The sequence below is a fragment of the Corythoichthys intestinalis genome, chromosome 17, assembly GCF_030265065.1.
Source record: "Corythoichthys intestinalis isolate RoL2023-P3 chromosome 17, ASM3026506v1, whole genome shotgun sequence".
In the NCBI taxonomy this organism is placed as follows: domain Eukaryota; kingdom Metazoa; phylum Chordata; class Actinopteri; order Syngnathiformes; family Syngnathidae; genus Corythoichthys; species Corythoichthys intestinalis.
This window is the reverse complement of record NC_080411.1, coordinates 6,619,027-6,637,586: the sequence shown is the minus strand read 5'-3', so window position 1 is coordinate 6,637,586 and position 18,560 is coordinate 6,619,027. Positions and strand designations below refer to the sequence as shown.

The window sequence follows — 18,560 nt, the reverse complement described above, 5'->3', positions numbered from 1 at the left end:
TCATCTATATGAACTGTTATTATTACACTGTAATATAACCTATTACATGACCATATTAGGCCAAAGAAATACACCAAAACCATGGAATTCAAACAAGAAAAATGAAACCTCACCCATCCAAAGAGCATGAGTGCCCTCTAGTGGAGAAAAAACATTGTTACCTCTGATTAAAGTCAGTTGCTGTCGGCATCTCTGGCAAAAATAAAGTCACATATCGACATATTTGATTTTTTTTTTTAGCGATGCCAAGAGTAGCTCTACCAATTTCGCCAATGAGACGTTGCAATAATAATCACATGACTATAATATACCAATCAGACGCAAGCTTGCCGTTCTATGATCACACCAGCTTGTTCAATCACATGGTGTCTCTAAGCACCGCAAAAAAAATGAAGTATTTGACATACTCATTTGTTGTAGTTTTTGGTCATGTGTTCAATGAATGCATGTTTTGTTTGGATTTGTTTTTGCCCTCAACATGACTCTAAAGTGCGGGATTTTAACCAAACTCCCAGTCTTTATTTGGCACCTATTGATCACGGAAAAGCAGATATATCCTTTTAATTTCATAATAGTAACCATGAAGGAACTACAGTATTCACTATTCAAACTAGGAACTATTTTCTCCACTAGAGGGCACTCATGTTCTTTGGACGACTAATGCTTCATTTCTCTCATTTTTGTCTCTTGCTGGTATTCTGGTATTCAATTATTATTATTATTAGTTTTTTTTTTTGCTTAATGTGGTAATTGAAGGAATCTGACCCTTGAACCAGATTGCCGGAATCACGCCAGCCGAACCGCCGGACCCTAACTCTGCGGGTTTTCCTTAGTCTTAACCCCTTGTACTGACTCCATTTGTCATTCAACCCGATCTCGTCTGATATCGGAAGCTAAGCAGGGCCCTGGTTAGTACTTGGATGGGAGATTTTGCCCGCCTAAGCGTCAAAGGGGCTCTTGGAGTCTTATCAGTCATGTTATTAGTTGGATATCGGGCGTTCTCAGGTGTGTTGGGACAGGACGTCCCACCATTTGTTCTGGACTGTCCGGAAGAAATGACGTGGAGACGTGGGTTTGTAGATGCCTTGACTATCATCTGCTAGTCAGCGTCAATCTTGCTCTGTCAGCTCAATGACGCACATGTTGGGCTTCCGTGATAAGAAGGCGTCATGTATCTCTTATGCCCTATATTCAATTCAATTTTATTGGTATAGCCCTATATCTTAACAAAGTTGTCTCAGAGGGCTTTACAGAGTCAATTTGATACACAGTCAGATACAGTAGATGAATGAGATGAGTTCATGTCCTGGGCATCCCCCATCCTTAGACTCTCCATGGCGGCAAGGAAAAACTCCAAAAACCATTGCGAAAAGAGAAACCTTGGGGAGAACCACAGTCAGGAGAGATCCACTCCCAGGACGGACAGGCTATAGATGCACCAGGACTGATTATGGGTATTAGCAGAAGGGAGTTCCTGTTTGTAGAGATGCAATGGGGAGAAGGAACATGAGGGGGTCCATCTAGCCAGATGAGATGGGGTGGGGGTGCGTCCATTCAGCTTGTTTTCCTTAAACTATGATATAAATGCTTTTTATTTTATATTGGGTTTGTTAGAGTAATACAAAAAGTCAAAAAGAAGAAAAGATAATATTCCCTGATTGATTATATTAAGTGTGTTAGAATAATGCAAACAGTTAGACTGTGTCTACGAGAAAAAGTACTATCGCCTTCATTATGTAATGGGTTATTTTACAGTATCATTGTGACAACAGTTCATATACATAACTTGTGCTGAGAAAAAAAATACCATTGTTTAAAAAAAATGTAAGCAGTTACTCACAATGTTACTCATTACCTTAGTATTTTCACCAAATGCTTTTTTACTTGTACTTGAGTACATTTTTTGGATGACTACTTTTACTTGAGTAATATTATTTTGAAGTAACGCTACTCTTACTTGAGTACAATTTTGGCTACTCTACCCGCCTCTGCTATCTACCTCTGAACAGTGTTGTCAGTAACCTGTTAGTTAGTAACGCGTTACTGTAATCTGATTACTTTTTTCAGTAACGAGTAACGCGTTCATTTTTCTACACCAGTAATCTGATTAAAGTTAGTTTCCTTAGTGTCTCTGCGTTACTATTTTTTCTTGCCTCATAACGTATGTAGAATGAGGAATATTGTAGTCAAGTACGAAGAGCATTTTGAATAGAAAATGCTAAAATAAAAGGTTCCCGGTACGTGTTACCATGACAACCTCTTAGCTATTTCCTGTTTTGGTCCCGCGTCGCATGTGTTGTGGGACTGAAGGCGTGGGCCAGGCGGGTGGACATTCGAGCCGAGTATTGAGACGTTGCGAGGGAATGTTGATCGGTGGCTATTCTTGAATGAAGGTGAGTATTTGTTTAGTTCATATGCGTGTTGCACATTTATGCCGTGAGGTGATGTGTTCGTTTAGCATCTGTGGGATGTGTTGTAAGTCCGATTGAGTGTATAGTGCTTAGTTGCCGCCACGTTTTGTGGCCAGATTGACCGTGTGTGCGTTGAGAGGAGTACTTCCGGGTTATGCACGCGCATCCGCGCCCGCCACCACCTTTGCAATTTTGTGCAGTCAGTTTGCATTGTTTTTACATTGGCTCTTACATTGGCTCTGATATGCTGTTAACCATAACCCAAAATTCAGAAGTTTTGACATTAGGCTTAATCTTAGAGTTAGCGGGGTTTAATTGGTCGGTGGAGTTGATTTCAACAAATTCCAAGCAGTTTGTCAGAGATTTGTTAGTTTCAGGGCTCCAGAGTGGCTAAGCTAGCACGAAATTCTGATATTCCCCTTTAAATTCAATCATCGGAAAGTCAATTACATGTGATGACATTTTTCTGTTGTCATTCTTATGTTGAGGCGGCAAAGGGAGAAAATGGGAAAAAGTAACTGATAGATTACTTTTAAAGTAACAGTTACTTTGATAATGAAGTTATCAGTAATGTAACTAGATTACTTTTTTGAGGCGTAATCAGTAATTAAGTTACTTTTCCAAATAATCTGTGACAACACTGCCTCTGAACACATCAGTTCAAGCCTGGACGTCTATGGTCGTCAATTATATAATTGACAGTTTAGCGAGAATCAAACGCCCAGATAAACCGGATCCACTTTGCCTAAGCAGCAAACTGGTTTTTGAAAAATTAAAAAAAACAACCTGTTTTTAGAATTGTATTTAATTTTAGTGTGGTCTGATTAAATAATCAGATTGCATGCAATGAATAAAAATGCAAGACAAAGAAACTACAAGCGTGCACTAAATACACGAAACGTATGAACATACACATTTGTTTTATTTTTGTAAACGTCATGAAGAATAGTTTCCGGTACGAGTTGGTGCTGCAGAACTGACGTCATACTTTTGGGGTAGGGGAAAAAAACAAACGCAAACAGCAGCCGGTCATTCTTCGACGACCTATCTTACTGGACAACCACACAGATACTTATTTTTTCGCTGTTTCAAAAATCCAAAGAGGTAAGAATTATGTTTGAAGAACCATACGTCTTACATAATTGAATGATATGACATGCAGGTTCAACGTTAACTGCAGAAACGAGTCATGTCATTCTAAATCTTTTATGTCCGTCGAGCACTAGCTTGGCAGCTAGCTCAAGCAAGCGGATTTTGGTTCATTTAGTAAGTTTTTTTTTTTTTTAAATCATCAATGGAAATTGGTCCTAACCCGATTTTTTTGTGTTCGCTCAAGCCAGTGTTGACAGATGGCCTGATAAGAGAGTAACCGCGATTAAGCTCGCTTTGCTAATATTTGGAATTAAATTGTGACATCATTCGACCTACATTAAAGGATGTTAATTGTCGTGCCTGAAAATAAATATATTCGAAATCATTTAAGCTCAAACTGCCTGGAAAGTTACGATATTTCACATCTGTCTGCTAGATATTAGCCCGTTATTCTGCAATTTTCTGGATTTTAGATCAAGGACATATTCAATAATACCTATAAAAATATATGATAGTTTAGATTTTGCATTGCGTATTTTACTGCTTTTTTTTTAAATCGGAGAATCTGACGTTTCTTGTCAGCTATATTGACGAATTCGGCGTTTGTAGGTTTCACGATGGAAGGTCTTGTCGCTGTCGGCCATTTCAGAGATGAAGGGAACCGCCCAGCGGAGGTGCATTGCTGCACTTCGGCATGGCTGAATTCTTGCATTGACACGGACGTTTTCACTGTTAATGATTGACACGCGTTTCTCCGCATAACCGTTTATGAATCGCGCACATAAAAAAAAAAATAATAATAATTCTAAACTAAAAATGGTGTCGTTGGCCAGTTTTTGGTTGCGTTTTTCGAGTGCTTCTAAAGGGGCGATTCAAGGAATTGACCGCTAGGCTGCCCAGTGCTCATACCTTTTATATCATGCTCATAACATTCAATTTTTAGGAGCAGTGATTACTACAGTGTACAGCTATTTAAAAGGTGATACGTAGGACCTTTAACCCTTAGAGCAAGTAACTATTTTTGGTCATATAAAAAATGTTTTTTATTTTATTTTTTTACTTAAGGCAACATTAGGTAACTTTCCAACCTTTATAAAATATTTTCATAACATTTGTGATGATACGTCAACTGACAACTAGTTGAATGACACCTCTGGAGTGGGGGGAGGTTGGGGCTCCGGTCTTGCGTCGCCCCGTTGCGGCTCCTCAGCGTTCTCCTGCTTCCGCCTTCCCCTCTCTTCTCTAACTGGGTATCCGCCCTGTGCTCCGCCGCGGATCGCTGGCTGGGCGGAGTATCGGCTGGATGTTGCCTGCTATGGCAGGGGACCCTGCCCTGCCCTGGGCTTGGTGGGCCGCTGGGGGCCCCGGGGCGTGCCGTGTCGGCTGGGGGGCTGCGGCGGTGGTTCGTGGCCTGGGTGGGCGGACGCGGTTGGGGACGGGCGTGGTGGTTGGTGGTACGTCCCCTCTTGCCATCCCCGAGGGCCGGTAGATGGGCGCGCGGGGGGCGCGGGGGACCACCCTGGATTCCGGGGGGGGGGGGGGGGGGACTAGGGCTCCTTTGCTGGGCTGCGGGAGGAGGGATGGGCTGCGCCGCCCCCCCAGGGCCTGCCCTCCCTGGCTGGGTGGGGGCCGTGGCCTTGTGTCTCCGCTTGTCTGCGTGACTGCTGCGTGCCCGGCGGGGCCCACATGCGGCTGAATGTTATTGGGCGCGCTCGGGCGGTGGGTCCCGGTGCCGGGATTGGTGGCGGGGCGGCGCACGGTCAGTCGTCAACGGGCTTACAGTCACTAGGGATTCACACGATTGCTGGGTTCTAAATCACAGAGATGATTTGTGTACACTCTACAACTTTCTATCGCTTAGCTTATAGACTCCCCCACCTTCTTCCTCCTCTTTCCCTGGTCAACCACCTTTTTCCTCCTCTTTCCCTGGTCAACAGGCCCCCCACATGGTGTCAACCGGAAATACATTTAGCTGACGATAGCACCAACATATTAGTAGTTAGTGTAGTTAGGCGTTCAATGTATTTCTTGTTGTCGTGTTTCTTCTCTTTCTTCTGTTGTGTTTCTTTTCTTCTCTTCCCCCATAACCCCTTCCTGTTTGCTGTTTTGTCATAATAAATGAGGTATGTTGAATGATCACAAAGGGAGTATGTCAGACTCTCAATGTGAAACATTAAAACTGTTCAGACTATCCAGGCACTTAGACTTCCATTCTCCGTGTCAAACAGCTGAGCAGGACAGGTTAGAAAAAAATAAAAATAAAATAAATAAATAAATAAATAAAGTTGCGTTCCAAACTCCATGTTTGGAACTTTTGCCTTTGTCAGTGTGCAATTTTCTAGTACACTAACAAAATTGAATCGCAAATGAAATGCAGAACTCAGATGAATTAAGCACATTTCATCTAAGAAAAAAAATCTTGTTTAAAAAAAAATGTGGGTTTGTGCATTCCATTCCAATTTATCCCACTTGTCCGAGGTCCGGTTGCGGGGACAGCTGTCTAGTCTAGTCTAGTCTAGTCTTTACATAATTCACCCACATAGTTTTTACTAAGGTTACTTGAAGATTTAGGCCTCTCACATATCCAATTATATTTCTGTTAGAAGAACCAGAAATATAATTAGTTAAATAATAAGAAATCCACTTTCCTGTTGTTTTGCCTATATTTGGCCATTTAAATGATAGAAATCAATAATGAGCTGTCAGGTATGTCACTTTGTTGTTAAATACGTACAACAAATACAAAAATAAACACACCTAATTTAATCCCTGGCAAATTAATACATATTTGGAATATTAGGCCTTCATTTTTAATCACTGGCTGCCACTGACAGAGATAGACGTCTAATCCATTTGAAGTTGGAGGAACGCATGCCCTCCCAGTTGAAATAGATTGGACGTCTACTATCGTCAAACTAATGTAAGTCCACAGCAGAAGGATGAAACGAGACAAATGACTGGACGTCAATGGCATTGAAAGATAATTCAAGTCGACCTTTATTAAATTGTAAATTAAGTCAAACTTAATTTACAGGTCACTTATATATAAGATCAAACATTATACTCAAACAGACCGTATTGGCCCTAATATAAGACAGCCTTGATTATAAGACCCCCTCTTTTTCAAGACTCAAGTTTGAAAAAAGACTTTTTGAACACCAAATTAATTTTTATACAGAAAATAATTACAGTACATCCGAAACAAATGATTATAACAATATATTTGAGAGAAAAAGCATGTTATTTTGCCTCATTCAAATCTTAATATCTGAACATTTAAATATGTAAACTAAAGTGCAATCACATTCGTAAATGAATGGCTTCTGGCTTTTGAAATGTAAATAAACCAATCTATTGTGATAAAACAACAAAATTGCAATAACTGCATTAGCCATCAAAGTGAAGTCTAACTGTAACTGTAGTCTTGAAACAAACCTGAATAAGGAAAAACATTGCAATAAAATAATGCAAACTGGTTAAACTTGAGCGTAGCTGAGATCTGTCATGACAGACCATTGCTTCAATGATATCTGCCGCCATCTAGGGTCGTGAATGGGGAGAGTGGCTGAGATCTGTCATGACAGAACATCGCTTCAATGATATTTGGTGCCATCTAGCGTCGTGAATGGGTATAATGTCTAGACCGCGATTATAAGACGACCCCCTCTTTTTCAGTCTTATTTCAATGCAAAAAACACTGTTTTATATTCGGGCCAATACAGTAATTCATAAGAAATACAGTAGTCTCAACTCAACTTTATCTCAACTTATTTTTACAGTACATTTATAATAGCACTTTAACAACAGCCACAGCTGTACCAAAACAATTTGCAAAAACCTGTGACTTAAAAAAAAAAAAGCAAACAATGAACACAATCATCAGGCTCATAAAATCAATTCGACATACACTTTTTGGTTTGATACTGTTATAGATTACTGAAAAGAGATTCGACGTCTCCTTTTGCTTGCAGATGCGAGATGTCAGAAGTCACTTTCTGCTAACAAACAGAGGTTTAGGACTAAATCGAAAGTTTTAAAGATAACAAGCAACAATAGGATCCATTAGTATGTAACATACACATAAAGAAAATGGTTAAAATTCTTTACGCTACTCTTCAAATGCTGAGTCACTCACCTCTCTACTCCACCACCACTCCACAATGGCGATACACTACCCTCTTTATCATCAGTTCATTAAGCAGCACGGAGCATTTGTAGAAAATATGTCTATTAAAAGAAAAAAAAAACAAGTCCCTTACAGACATTCTTACAGAGTAACATTCCCCTCACTAGAAATGGTGTTGTTGCTGATGATGTTGGATTGTTAACCTGATAACCTGCAATCGAGTGCAGTTAAATGGCTTCATCGATTTTTAAGTGGATAAAATTGAATTATAAAGGGAGTGAAAAGCAAAAATGTAATGTAGTATGGTCTGAAATTCATTTAGGTATGAATTCCCTGTGAGAGCACATAGTAATATAAAGAATCGTGTAATCATTTTATCCATCCAACTATTTTCAACACCGCTTATCCTTGTCAGGGTTCATGGGGTGCTGGAGCATATCCCAGCTTACTACACCCTAAATTGGTCACTAGGCAAGGCAAGGCAAATTTATTTATATAGCACAATTCAACACAAGGCAATTCAAAGTGCTTTACATCACATGAAGACCATAAAAATCACATTTAAATCAACACAACGTAAAAACCAAGACAAAAGATCGCATTTAATCACAGAATAAAAATAAATAAAAATAAAACAAAAATAAAAATAAAACAAAAACTACTACTACTAATAATAATTGAAATCAGCAATGGAGATAAGCACAAGAGGAATAGAAAGCAGATAGATTGAAATAAATAGACAGTTATGGATATGCAGTGCGAAACAAAAGCGTTTTTAGCCCTGATTTAAAGGAGCTAACAGTTGAGCATACTTCAGATGTTCGGGTAACTTGTTCCAGAGGTGAGGAGCATAATAACTAAATGCTGCCTCACCCTGCTTGGTTCTTGTTCTTGGAACATGCAGAAGACCGGTTCCAGACGACCTTAGGGGTCTAGATGTCTCATAGGAATCTAACAAGTCAAGCATGTATTTTGGTCCAAGGCCATTAAGTGTTTTGTAGACGAGCAGTAGTATTTTATAGTCTATCCTTTGACTCACTGGAAGCCAGTGTAGCGATTTCAAAACCAGTGTAATGTGGTCCAGCTTCCTTGTATTTGTGAGGACTCTGGCTGCAGCATTCTGTACTAGCTGCAGCTTCCTGACTGATTTTTTATCAAGACCTGTAAATATACCGTTGCAGTAGTCCAATCTGCTGAAAATGAATGCATGCATAAGTTTTTCCATGTCTTGTTGAGTCAGAAGCCCCTTAATTCTGGTTATATTTTTTAGGTGGTAATAAGCGGATTTAGTGACGGACTTTAGATGGCTATCAAATTTTAGGTCTGAGTCAATAATTACGCCAAGGTTTCTGACTTGATTTTTAGCTGTAAGTGACATTGTGCTAAGTTGGCTGCTTATCTTTGACCTTTCCTTTTTTGGCCCAAAAATGATCACCTCTGTCTTCTCCACATTTAACTGGAGAAAATTCTGGCACATCCATTCATTGATTTGATGAATGCATTTACTCAGGGAGACTAAGGGACTATAATCATGTGGGGACACAGAAATGTACAGTTGTGTGTCATCTGCATAGGCGTGATAGGAGATGTCATACTGTTCCATTATCTGAGCTAACGGAAGCATATAGATGTTAAATAAGAGTGGTCCAAGAATTGACCCCTGAGGGACTCCACACGTGAATTTGGTTCGTTCTGACTGATAGTTTCCGATTGACACAAAGAAATCCCTATCATGTAAATAGGATGTGAACCACTGAAGAATAGTGTCAGTAAGCCCTACCCACTGTTCCAATCTGCTGAGTAGTATGTTGTGATCAACCGTGTCAAATGCGGCGCTGAGATCCAATAGTAGCAGAACAGATGATTTGCCTGCATCGGTATTCCGACGAATATCATTTAGGACTTTGATAAGCACGGTCTCGGTGCTGTGTTGTGGCCGAAATCCAGACTGAAATGAGTTAAAAAGATTGTTTTGCATCATAAAAGTCTGGATCTGTTCAAACAACCCTTTCGATAATTTTCCCCAGGAATGTCAGATTTGATATTGGCCTGTAACTACTAATGGTTGAGGCATCCAGATTAGGGTTTTTTAGGAGAGGTTTTATTACTGCAGTTTTTAAAGTCTGAGGAAACTCTCCTGTTTGGAGGGAAGTATTTATAATCTGAAGTATGTCTGGGGCTATGCAATGAAAAACAGTTTGAAAAACACTAGACAGTTATAGATCACACAGAGACGGACAACCATCCGCATTATCACTAAGTGGGACTTGATCTCGCGTCGCTTGCGCCATAGTCGGGCGAATGCATCACTTCAGCATCGGTGACTGTGAAGACATTTTATACTCAAGTATTTCCGAATAGGTTTTATAATCCTTTAGCTAAGTTAAATTGTTAACAATAACTGTTCGGCTAAATAAATGACATATAGCCGCGATCGGGCCTAAAAAATCCAGCCCAACCCGACCCAGGTCTGCGGGCATTAAAGCCTGACCAGGCCCGAGCCCGAAACAAACCCGAAATGTTATGTTTTATTTGTGAGGACTCAGGAGAAGGAGGAAAGAGAGGGTATGCGTCAGTCAGACCTGCCAGTCTTTCTGCTGTCATATGAAAGCAAAGCGCCACATTCATTACATTCGAAGCAGACACAGGTTTCTGTAGCATCTTCAACAATCAATATGAAGCCTTTCCACACCCCACTCTTACCGTTGCGTGTTTGTATTTTCGATTCCCCCATCTTTAGTTTTTAACTTCTTGCCTCTTCATATTGAAACCACCAGGTTAAAAATATGTAATGGATGCGAAGGGGAAGATTTAAAAAGAAGGCAGGGCCACGGCGTTTACGTAATGAGTCACATGACATTTTGGAGGGAAAATGACAAGCAGTACTCAATTTGGACATTTAGGGATGTACGTAGTTTTTACGGGGTGTACTCACTTTTGTTGCCAGGGGTTTAGATATTAATGGCTATTTTTTGCGTTAATTTGAGGGGAAAACAAATTAACTCTATTATATAAGCTGCACACAGACTACTTTTCATTGTGTCAAAGTGACATTTTGTCAGTGTTGTCCCATGAAAAGATTTACTTAAATATCTGCAGAAATGCGAGGGGTGTACTTACTTTTGTGATACAGTTTCACTTAAGTGCATTTTTTGGATATTTACTTTTACTTGAGTAATATTATTTTGAAGTAACGCTACTCTTACTTGAGTAACATTTTTGGCTACTCTACCCACCTCTGGCGCTAATGCTAGTTGGTGTACAATAGTGCTGCAATGATTAATCGATTAACTCCAGTAGAGCTGAAACGAGTACTCGAGCAACTCGAGTAACTCGAGTTTAAAAACTGATCCGAGTAATTTTATTCACCTCGAGTCATCGTTTATTTTGACAGCTCTAAGCATCACGTTTTGCTCGGACTACTTTTAATGCGGGACAACGCGCTGTCACGTGCGGAGAGGAAGAAGGAAAAAAAAAAAACTTACAGCAGCCAACAGCTGCCACAAACGACGTCGACGTTGCTAAATACTACCCCGCACGATGCTACGTTGGTACAGGTAGCGTCTGATAAGTGTCATAGAGATCACATGTATGTTGAACTAGATGCGCAATGACAGACTCGGCCGCGTCTGGGCAGCGTTAGTAAACAGTCGCCATCTTAAAGCAGTAGAGCGCTAAGCGCTAATAAAGAGCGCTAAGCGCTAATAAATAAGATTAACGTTACTGTCGCTACTAGCTCACGTAACGTTAGCCCTGCGGAGGGCTAGGTTTCAATTAATTATGACCACTGTCGATACGTGGCTAACGTGTCTTACATACAGGCCTTAACATAACATAGCATTGTGGAGTGATGAGGGTGTAAAATAAAAACTTAATCATGCTAACTATCAATTTTAGCTCAGTAGTCATTGCTGGATAAAACACCAAGTAGCACTGGTCCCTAATGTGCTCCAATACAGCCTGTATTATAGATTTATTTTGAACACTGCAAAAACTCAAAATCCTATCAGGACTTATAGTTTAGACTAACTTAAAACTTAACTAGAACTTAGAAATGGCTTGACACAAAGAGAAATTCAATTGAAACACGTGGGAAAAAATCCTAACTTTTAAGTGATGTGTGTTATCAAGCGTAACGGCATTTTTAGGTAAGATACATATATGTGTATATATATATATATATATATATATATATATATTTTTTTTTAATAAGATCTAAAAGTTTTTTGAGTGAAACCAGTGAATTAGTCTTTTTTTTATTCTAGTTAATCTGAGATGCAATTGTTGGCTGTTTTCAACAATATACATCGAAAATAAAGACATTGATTGACTGAAAATGGTTCAAGATTAGATGAAATGTCTTGTTTTCTCATGTATATTTATAATTGCTCTTCACCTAAAAATATATTTGTTTCATCCGATTACTCGATTAATCGATAGAATTTCCAGTCGATTACTCGATTACTAAAATATTCGATAGCTGCAGCCCTAAACTCCAGTATTCGAATAGAAAAAAAATATTCGAATTAAATTTAGTTGCTTCGAATATTCGTTTAATAAAAATGGCATTGTAATGGTTTATTTTGAAAGTGTTTGCATTTGTTTTATTGATTAAGGTGGATACACAGCCCTCTGGTCTGCTTTATTTCACATGGCTGAATCCAACTGCTCCCTGTTAAGACCAACATAAACTAAGTTTTTGTTTGAGCTCATGTTTTTTTAATGCATTCGTAAATTAGTTTATAGATATATTCAGCTTTTTTTAGTGGGAATATATGTCTGAACATTGTAAAAAAAAAAAAAAAAAAAAAAAAAAAAAAGGTCATCATTTTAGAGCATTTAAGCTAGCGGACTTTTGCTATGATAGCATTTAAGCTAGCGGACTTTTGCTATGTAAGTTAGCCAATTGTTCTTTTGTTGTACATACTAGTAGATCCAGTTATTTTTATCGTTTGAGGCTCGGCTCAGGTATTTAAATTTTTCATGTTCCTTATCCGATTACTCGATTATTCAAAGTAACTAGTTCATCGATGAATCGACTACTAAAATAATCGATAGCCCTAGTGTACAATCTGGAGTAGTCGTCAGCAATTGTAGGACAAATGGCCCAATTTCAACTGCTATTATTAAAGATTAAAAGAAAAGCAATTAAGTGCTCTACATCATCTGCCTAAAGATTAAGTATGTGATTTTACAATTCAACGAGAGTATGAGATTTGACATCTATGTGGCAGCATGTCCCCTCATTCCACTGGGAATTTAGCGGCTCGTACACACAGTGTGTAAATACAGTAAAACCATCAAAGCCACACCCAAGATACTTAATGACTTGACTTTCTGGTATTAAATCTACATTTGCTAATTTATTTAGACATTCAAAATTATCCTAAGAAGACTTCTCAATACAATATTACAGAATTTCAAGTAGCCATGCTAAAAGCCAGGGAGGCAAAAGTGATCATGTTTTCCATCTGAATACTTCCATTTATCAGATTTTGACCTGACCATAGTAAGCAAGGTCATCAAATTCCTACAACGGCCAAGCTTTAACAAAAGAACGTAGATTGGACAGCTCTGCAAATTGTATGAGAAGAACAATGCACGTATGTGGACATTAGGAAGAGTGTGGTCAGCAAGAGTGTTTCTGCTAGTTAACAAACACTAGTCAACTACGCATCATTTACCGGTAGTTACAGTTAAAATTAAACAATCTTCTATTTCAAGGATTCAAGGTATTTTATTGCCGTACGCTCACACGTTTCCACGAGCTGTAGTAACAAAACTGGACAAGAATTCATCTAAAAATGATGTCGATCAAATTAACAATAATATAATTTAGGGCTGCAGCTATCGAATATTTTAGTAATCGGGTATTATACTGAAAATTCCATTGATTAATCGAGTAATCGGATAAAACTTTTTTTTTTTTAGGCAAAGAGCAGTCATAAATGTACATTAGAAACAAGACATTTCACGTACGGTCATATTGAACCATTTTTAGACAATGTCTTTTTTTTTAGATGTACATTGTTGAAAACGGCCCACAATTGCATCTCAGATGTGAAAAGAAAAATAAAACAACATATTCACTGCTTTCACTCAAAAAACTTAAGATCTGATGGGAAAAAAAATCTTATTTCTTACCTAAAAATGTCATTATGCTTGATAACACGCAGCACTTAAAGGTGTTTTTCCCACGTTTCAATTGAATTTGTGTCAAGCTATTTTTAAGTTCTAGTGAAGTTCTAAGTTTGAGTCTAAATTAGGGCTGCAGCTATTGATTATTTTATTAGTCGATTAATTGATGAACTAGTTCGAGTAATCAAATGAGTAAAAAAAAAGAATTAATACCTGAGTTGAGCCTCAAACGGTATAAAAAAATATATGAGATTCTAAGTTACAACAAAAGAACAATTGGACATAGCAAAAGTTTGCTAGCTTAATGCTATAAAATCGTACTTTTTTTCTTACAGTGCTTTTAACAAATGGTTCAAACACATAATCTTACAAAAAACAGGTAAATATACTTATAAACTAAATTACAAATGCATAAAAATTTTTTTAGCTTAAACAAAAACTTATGTTGGTCTTAACAGGGAGCAGCTGGATTCAGCCTTGTGAAATGAGTTATGTCATATTGACTATTGCTACTAGAGGGCTGTGTATCCACCTAAATCATGAAAACTCAATGCAAACACTTTCAAAACCAATCATTACAACGTCACTTTAATTAAACGAATACTCGAAAGCATTTGAAAATAAATTATAATACCTAAGCTTAGCCTCAAACGGTATAAAAGAAAATAAATGAGGATCTAAGGTTAACAAGAGAACAATTGGCTAGCTTGCATAGCAAAAGTTTGCTAGCTTAGATGTTATAAAGTTTTTTTTTTTATAGAATGCTCTTAACAAATCGTTCAAATACGTATTCCCACAAAAAAATGGCTAAATATACCCATAAACTAAATTACGAATGCATGAAAAAACATTAACTCAAACAAAAACTTACCTTATGTTGGTCCTAACAGGGAGCAGCGGGATTCAGCCTTGTGAAATGAGTTGTCATATTCACTGCTGCCACTAGAGGGCAGTGTTTACCTCCAAATCAATAGAACTAAATGCAAACACTTTCAAAACGAACCATTACAACGCCATTTTAATTAAACGAATACTTGAAGCTGCAAAATTTAATGGGAATCTTTTTTTGTAATCGAATTACGCAGGTTAATTGATTAAGCTTGCAGTACTACTCTAAATTGTAAGTCCTGATAGGAATGTGAATTTTTGCAGTGTTCAAAATAAATGTATGATACCTGCTGTATTGGAGCACAATAGCAACCAGTGCTACAGTGTGTTTTATCCATCAATGACTACGGAGCTAAAATTGACAGTTAGCTTTATTATGTTTTTATTTTACACTTTCATCACTCTACGGCACTGTGTTTTTATGGACTAAATAAAGCGTGTATGAAAGACACGTTAGCCACGCATCGACAGTAGTCATAATTAATAGAGACCTAGCCCTCCGCAGGGCTAACATTACGTTAGCCAGGTACAGTAACGTTAATCTTATTTATTAGCGCTGAGAAATGTACTGCTTTAAGATGGTGGCTGTTTACTAACGCCGCAGTTTTAATTACAAGTGCTAACGCCGCCGAGTCTGTCATTTCGCATCTAGTTCTATATACATGTGATATCTATGAGATGCATCAGACGATACCACCGTAGCATTATGTGGGCGTAGTTTGTAGCAACTTTGGCGTAGTTTGTAGCGGCTGTCGGCTGCAGTCAGGTATTTTGCTTCTTCCTGTACGCACGTGACGTCAGCGCATTGTGCCGCATTAAAATTAGTCCGGGCAAAACGTCATGCTTAGACCTGGCAAAATTAGGCGATTCCTCGAGGGGGAGAAAATGCGTTGATCAATTTTTTAAATCGAGTGACTGGAATTATTGGAGTAATCCTTTCAGCTCTAATATAACCTGTGTTTTCCTCTTAGAAAATGGAGACGACCGGGGTTAAAGTTCTGGAGACTGCCGAAGACATCCAAGAGCGCCGGCAGCAAGTGCTTGATCGCTACAGGCGATTCAAGGACTTGTCTATTATGCGGCGACAGAAGCTGGAAGACTCCTACCGCTTTCAGTTCTTCCGTCGTGACGCAGATGAGCTGGAGAAGTGGATCCAGGAGAAGTTGCAAATTGCCTCTGATGAGAACTACAAGGACCCCTCTAACCTGCAGGTATGTCTGTCTGTTAAAAGAATTCCAGCATTTGCGACCAATAGTAACTTTGTGAATTTCGATGGGGCTTTGCAAGACAAAGGCCCATGGAATGAAATTCCTATTCCAAACTGTTTTACCGACGTAAGGAATTTTTTAAACGACCCTCCAAAATGTTCCGTTTGCCCGTAAACGTGATTTTTTTGGGGAAAAACAAACATTTTTAAAAACGCTAATTGTCCTACAAATTTTGACCAAATCACATAATTTACACATCAAAACTTTCAGGATGGTAAGGGGCATAAAAGTTGTACAGAATTTGGCAGAAATGTACGGTTCCCCCAAAATTCGCCCAAAACTGTCCATTCATTTCTAATGGGATGCCATTGACAGCCATGTCCGTCCAAATTTCCCATCCATTTTCAACGGCAGGAAAACATAGGTACTTGCGATTTTGACCATTTACGACTACAGCCCATTGACATTTTGTGACATGATATTAACAGGACGTGTCCCCAAATTAACAGGAAGTGACCTAATATCAACAGGATGTGTTCCCAAAATGTCCCTAAATCAACATGCATTGAGGCCAATTTAGACAGATACCATTGACGGCCTTTTATGTTGATTCTATTGATGCCAATGTACTTGCATTCCACTGAGGCATATGTAAGTGGATGCCAATGACTGCTATGTACGTCTAAATTTCCCATTCATTTTCAATGGCAAAAAACCTGTGTCCTATGTATGTCTATTCTATTGATGCCAATGTACATGCATTCCATTGACGCATATGTAAGTCGATGCCATTGACAGCTATGTACGCCCAAATTTCCCATTCATTTTCAATGGCAAAAAACCTTTGTCCCATGTATGTCGATTCTATTGATGCCAATGTACATGTATTCCATTGACGGATATCTAGGTCCAAATTCCCCATTCATTTTCAATGGCAAAGGCCGATGTAATAACAAAACCTGATATCATCAGGACATGTCCCCAAATCAACAGGAATTGGCCTGATATCAACAAAACGTGTGCCAAAATGTCCCAAAATCAACAGGAAGTGACCTGATAGAATTGTATTTACCACAGCAAAGCCCCATTTTTTTTAGAAATTGCAGTTTCTAGTTTATTGTATTAACAAAAATTTCTGTTCATCCATCCCTTTTTTTTCTAGGGTAAACTGCAGAAACATCAAGCCTTTGAAGCTGAAGTTCAGGCCAATGCTCGGGCCATAATCAAACTGAACGAAACTGGAAACGTGATGATCAACGAAGGCCATTTTGCCTCCGAAACCATTCGAGTAAGTCAAGATGATGCCATGACGCTTAAATATTTGGGACTTTATTTATTTTGGGCTGGATTGGAGGACTTGGTTTATGTGGTGCTGATAGTGGTTAAGTCATTGTTCATGTATTCTTTTAATACGTTAATCTTACTCAGTCCTACACGCCTTACCGGACTCAACAGATACCGATATTTTCAAGTATTAATATGGCTGAGTATCTTATGGTAGGTGATGAATTGATGTGGAATTACATTGGAATGCTGTGGAAATTTTGGAAAAACAAATGGTGAAAATTCAGGTTAAGTGGTTTGAATAAACTTGTGTGCAGTTCATATTTTGTGCATTTTTCTCCTTAATACCGTACACCATTTTAATCACCGCCCTTTCTTAGACTCGACTTGAGGAGCTACGCCGTCTGTGGGATCTCCTACTGCAGAGAACCAAGGAGAAGGGAATGCATCTCCTGCAGGCCCAAAAACTTGTTCAATACATTCGTGAGTGTGAAGATACCTTGGGATGGATCAGTGATAAGGTAAAAATGTGTTTTTAAGACAGCGTAGCTGTAATTGCTTTGCTTGATTTTGTTTCTTGCCATTATTGTTTTACAACCTTAATATACAATGGTACCTCCTGATGAAATTCATTTCACGAAGTTTTTTTTATATTCATATTAAGAAGTATGATTCCTCATACGGAAGATAATACGTACTTAATGGATAATTCCCAGTCACAGCAATGTAATTATGTAACTACGTTTGACTATAAATGCAAACAAACGAAATATAGATACAACAATGTGCTACAAAATGCTCATGCATATGAAACAAAAGAATAGAACTTACAGGGGTTGCTTTATCAAGGCACAAATAGCAAGAACTGCAATGATGCAATGGCTACTGAAGTTAGCTCGTCTTTTAGCACTCGGTGTTTGCTATTAGCTTTAGTGCTACAACGATTCATTGATTAATTCGAGTAATTCGATGAGAAAAAAGAACTTCGATTCAAATCTTGCTGCTTCGAGTATTCGTTTAATTAGAGTGGCGTTGTAATGGTTTGTTTTGAAAGTGTTTGCATTTAGTTTTATTGATTTAGTTGGATACACTACCCTCTAGTGGCAGCAGCCAATATGACAACTCATTTAATATGGCTGAATCAAACTGCTCCCTGTTGAGACCAACATAAGCTAAGTTTTTGTCTGATTTAATGTTTTTTTGCGCATTCGTAATTTAGTTTATACGTATATTTAGCCGTTTGAACGATTTTATAAGAGCATTGTTAAAAAAAAAAAAAAATTAGCATTTTATAGCATGTAAGCTAACGGAATTTCGCTATGCAAGTTAGCCAATTGCTGTCTTGTACTTAGATCCTCATGTATTTTTTTTTTTTTTTTTATACCTTTTGAGGCTAAGCTGAGGTATTTTAAT

General features: G+C 38.4%; 1 protein-coding gene across 4 annotated transcripts in view; it reads left to right on the top strand.

Annotated features, from left to right (window-relative positions):
• Nucleotides 1-3,371: 3,371 nt before the first annotated feature.
• Nucleotides 3,372-18,560, top strand: part of sptan1 (spectrin alpha, non-erythrocytic 1) — a 61,710-nt gene continuing 46,521 nt past the window's right edge. For all 4 annotated transcript variants that reach the window (XM_057818315.1, XM_057818314.1, XM_057818313.1 and 1 more), the window contains exons 1-4: nt 3,372-3,515; nt 15,627-15,866; nt 17,026-17,151; nt 17,528-17,668. In XM_057818315.1, the coding sequence (XP_057674298.1) occupies nt 15,630-15,866; nt 17,026-17,151; nt 17,528-17,668 (504 nt within the window). In that variant the 5' untranslated portion in view covers nt 3,372-3,515; nt 15,627-15,629. The remainder of the gene's footprint in view (nt 3,516-15,626; nt 15,867-17,025; nt 17,152-17,527; nt 17,669-18,560) is intronic.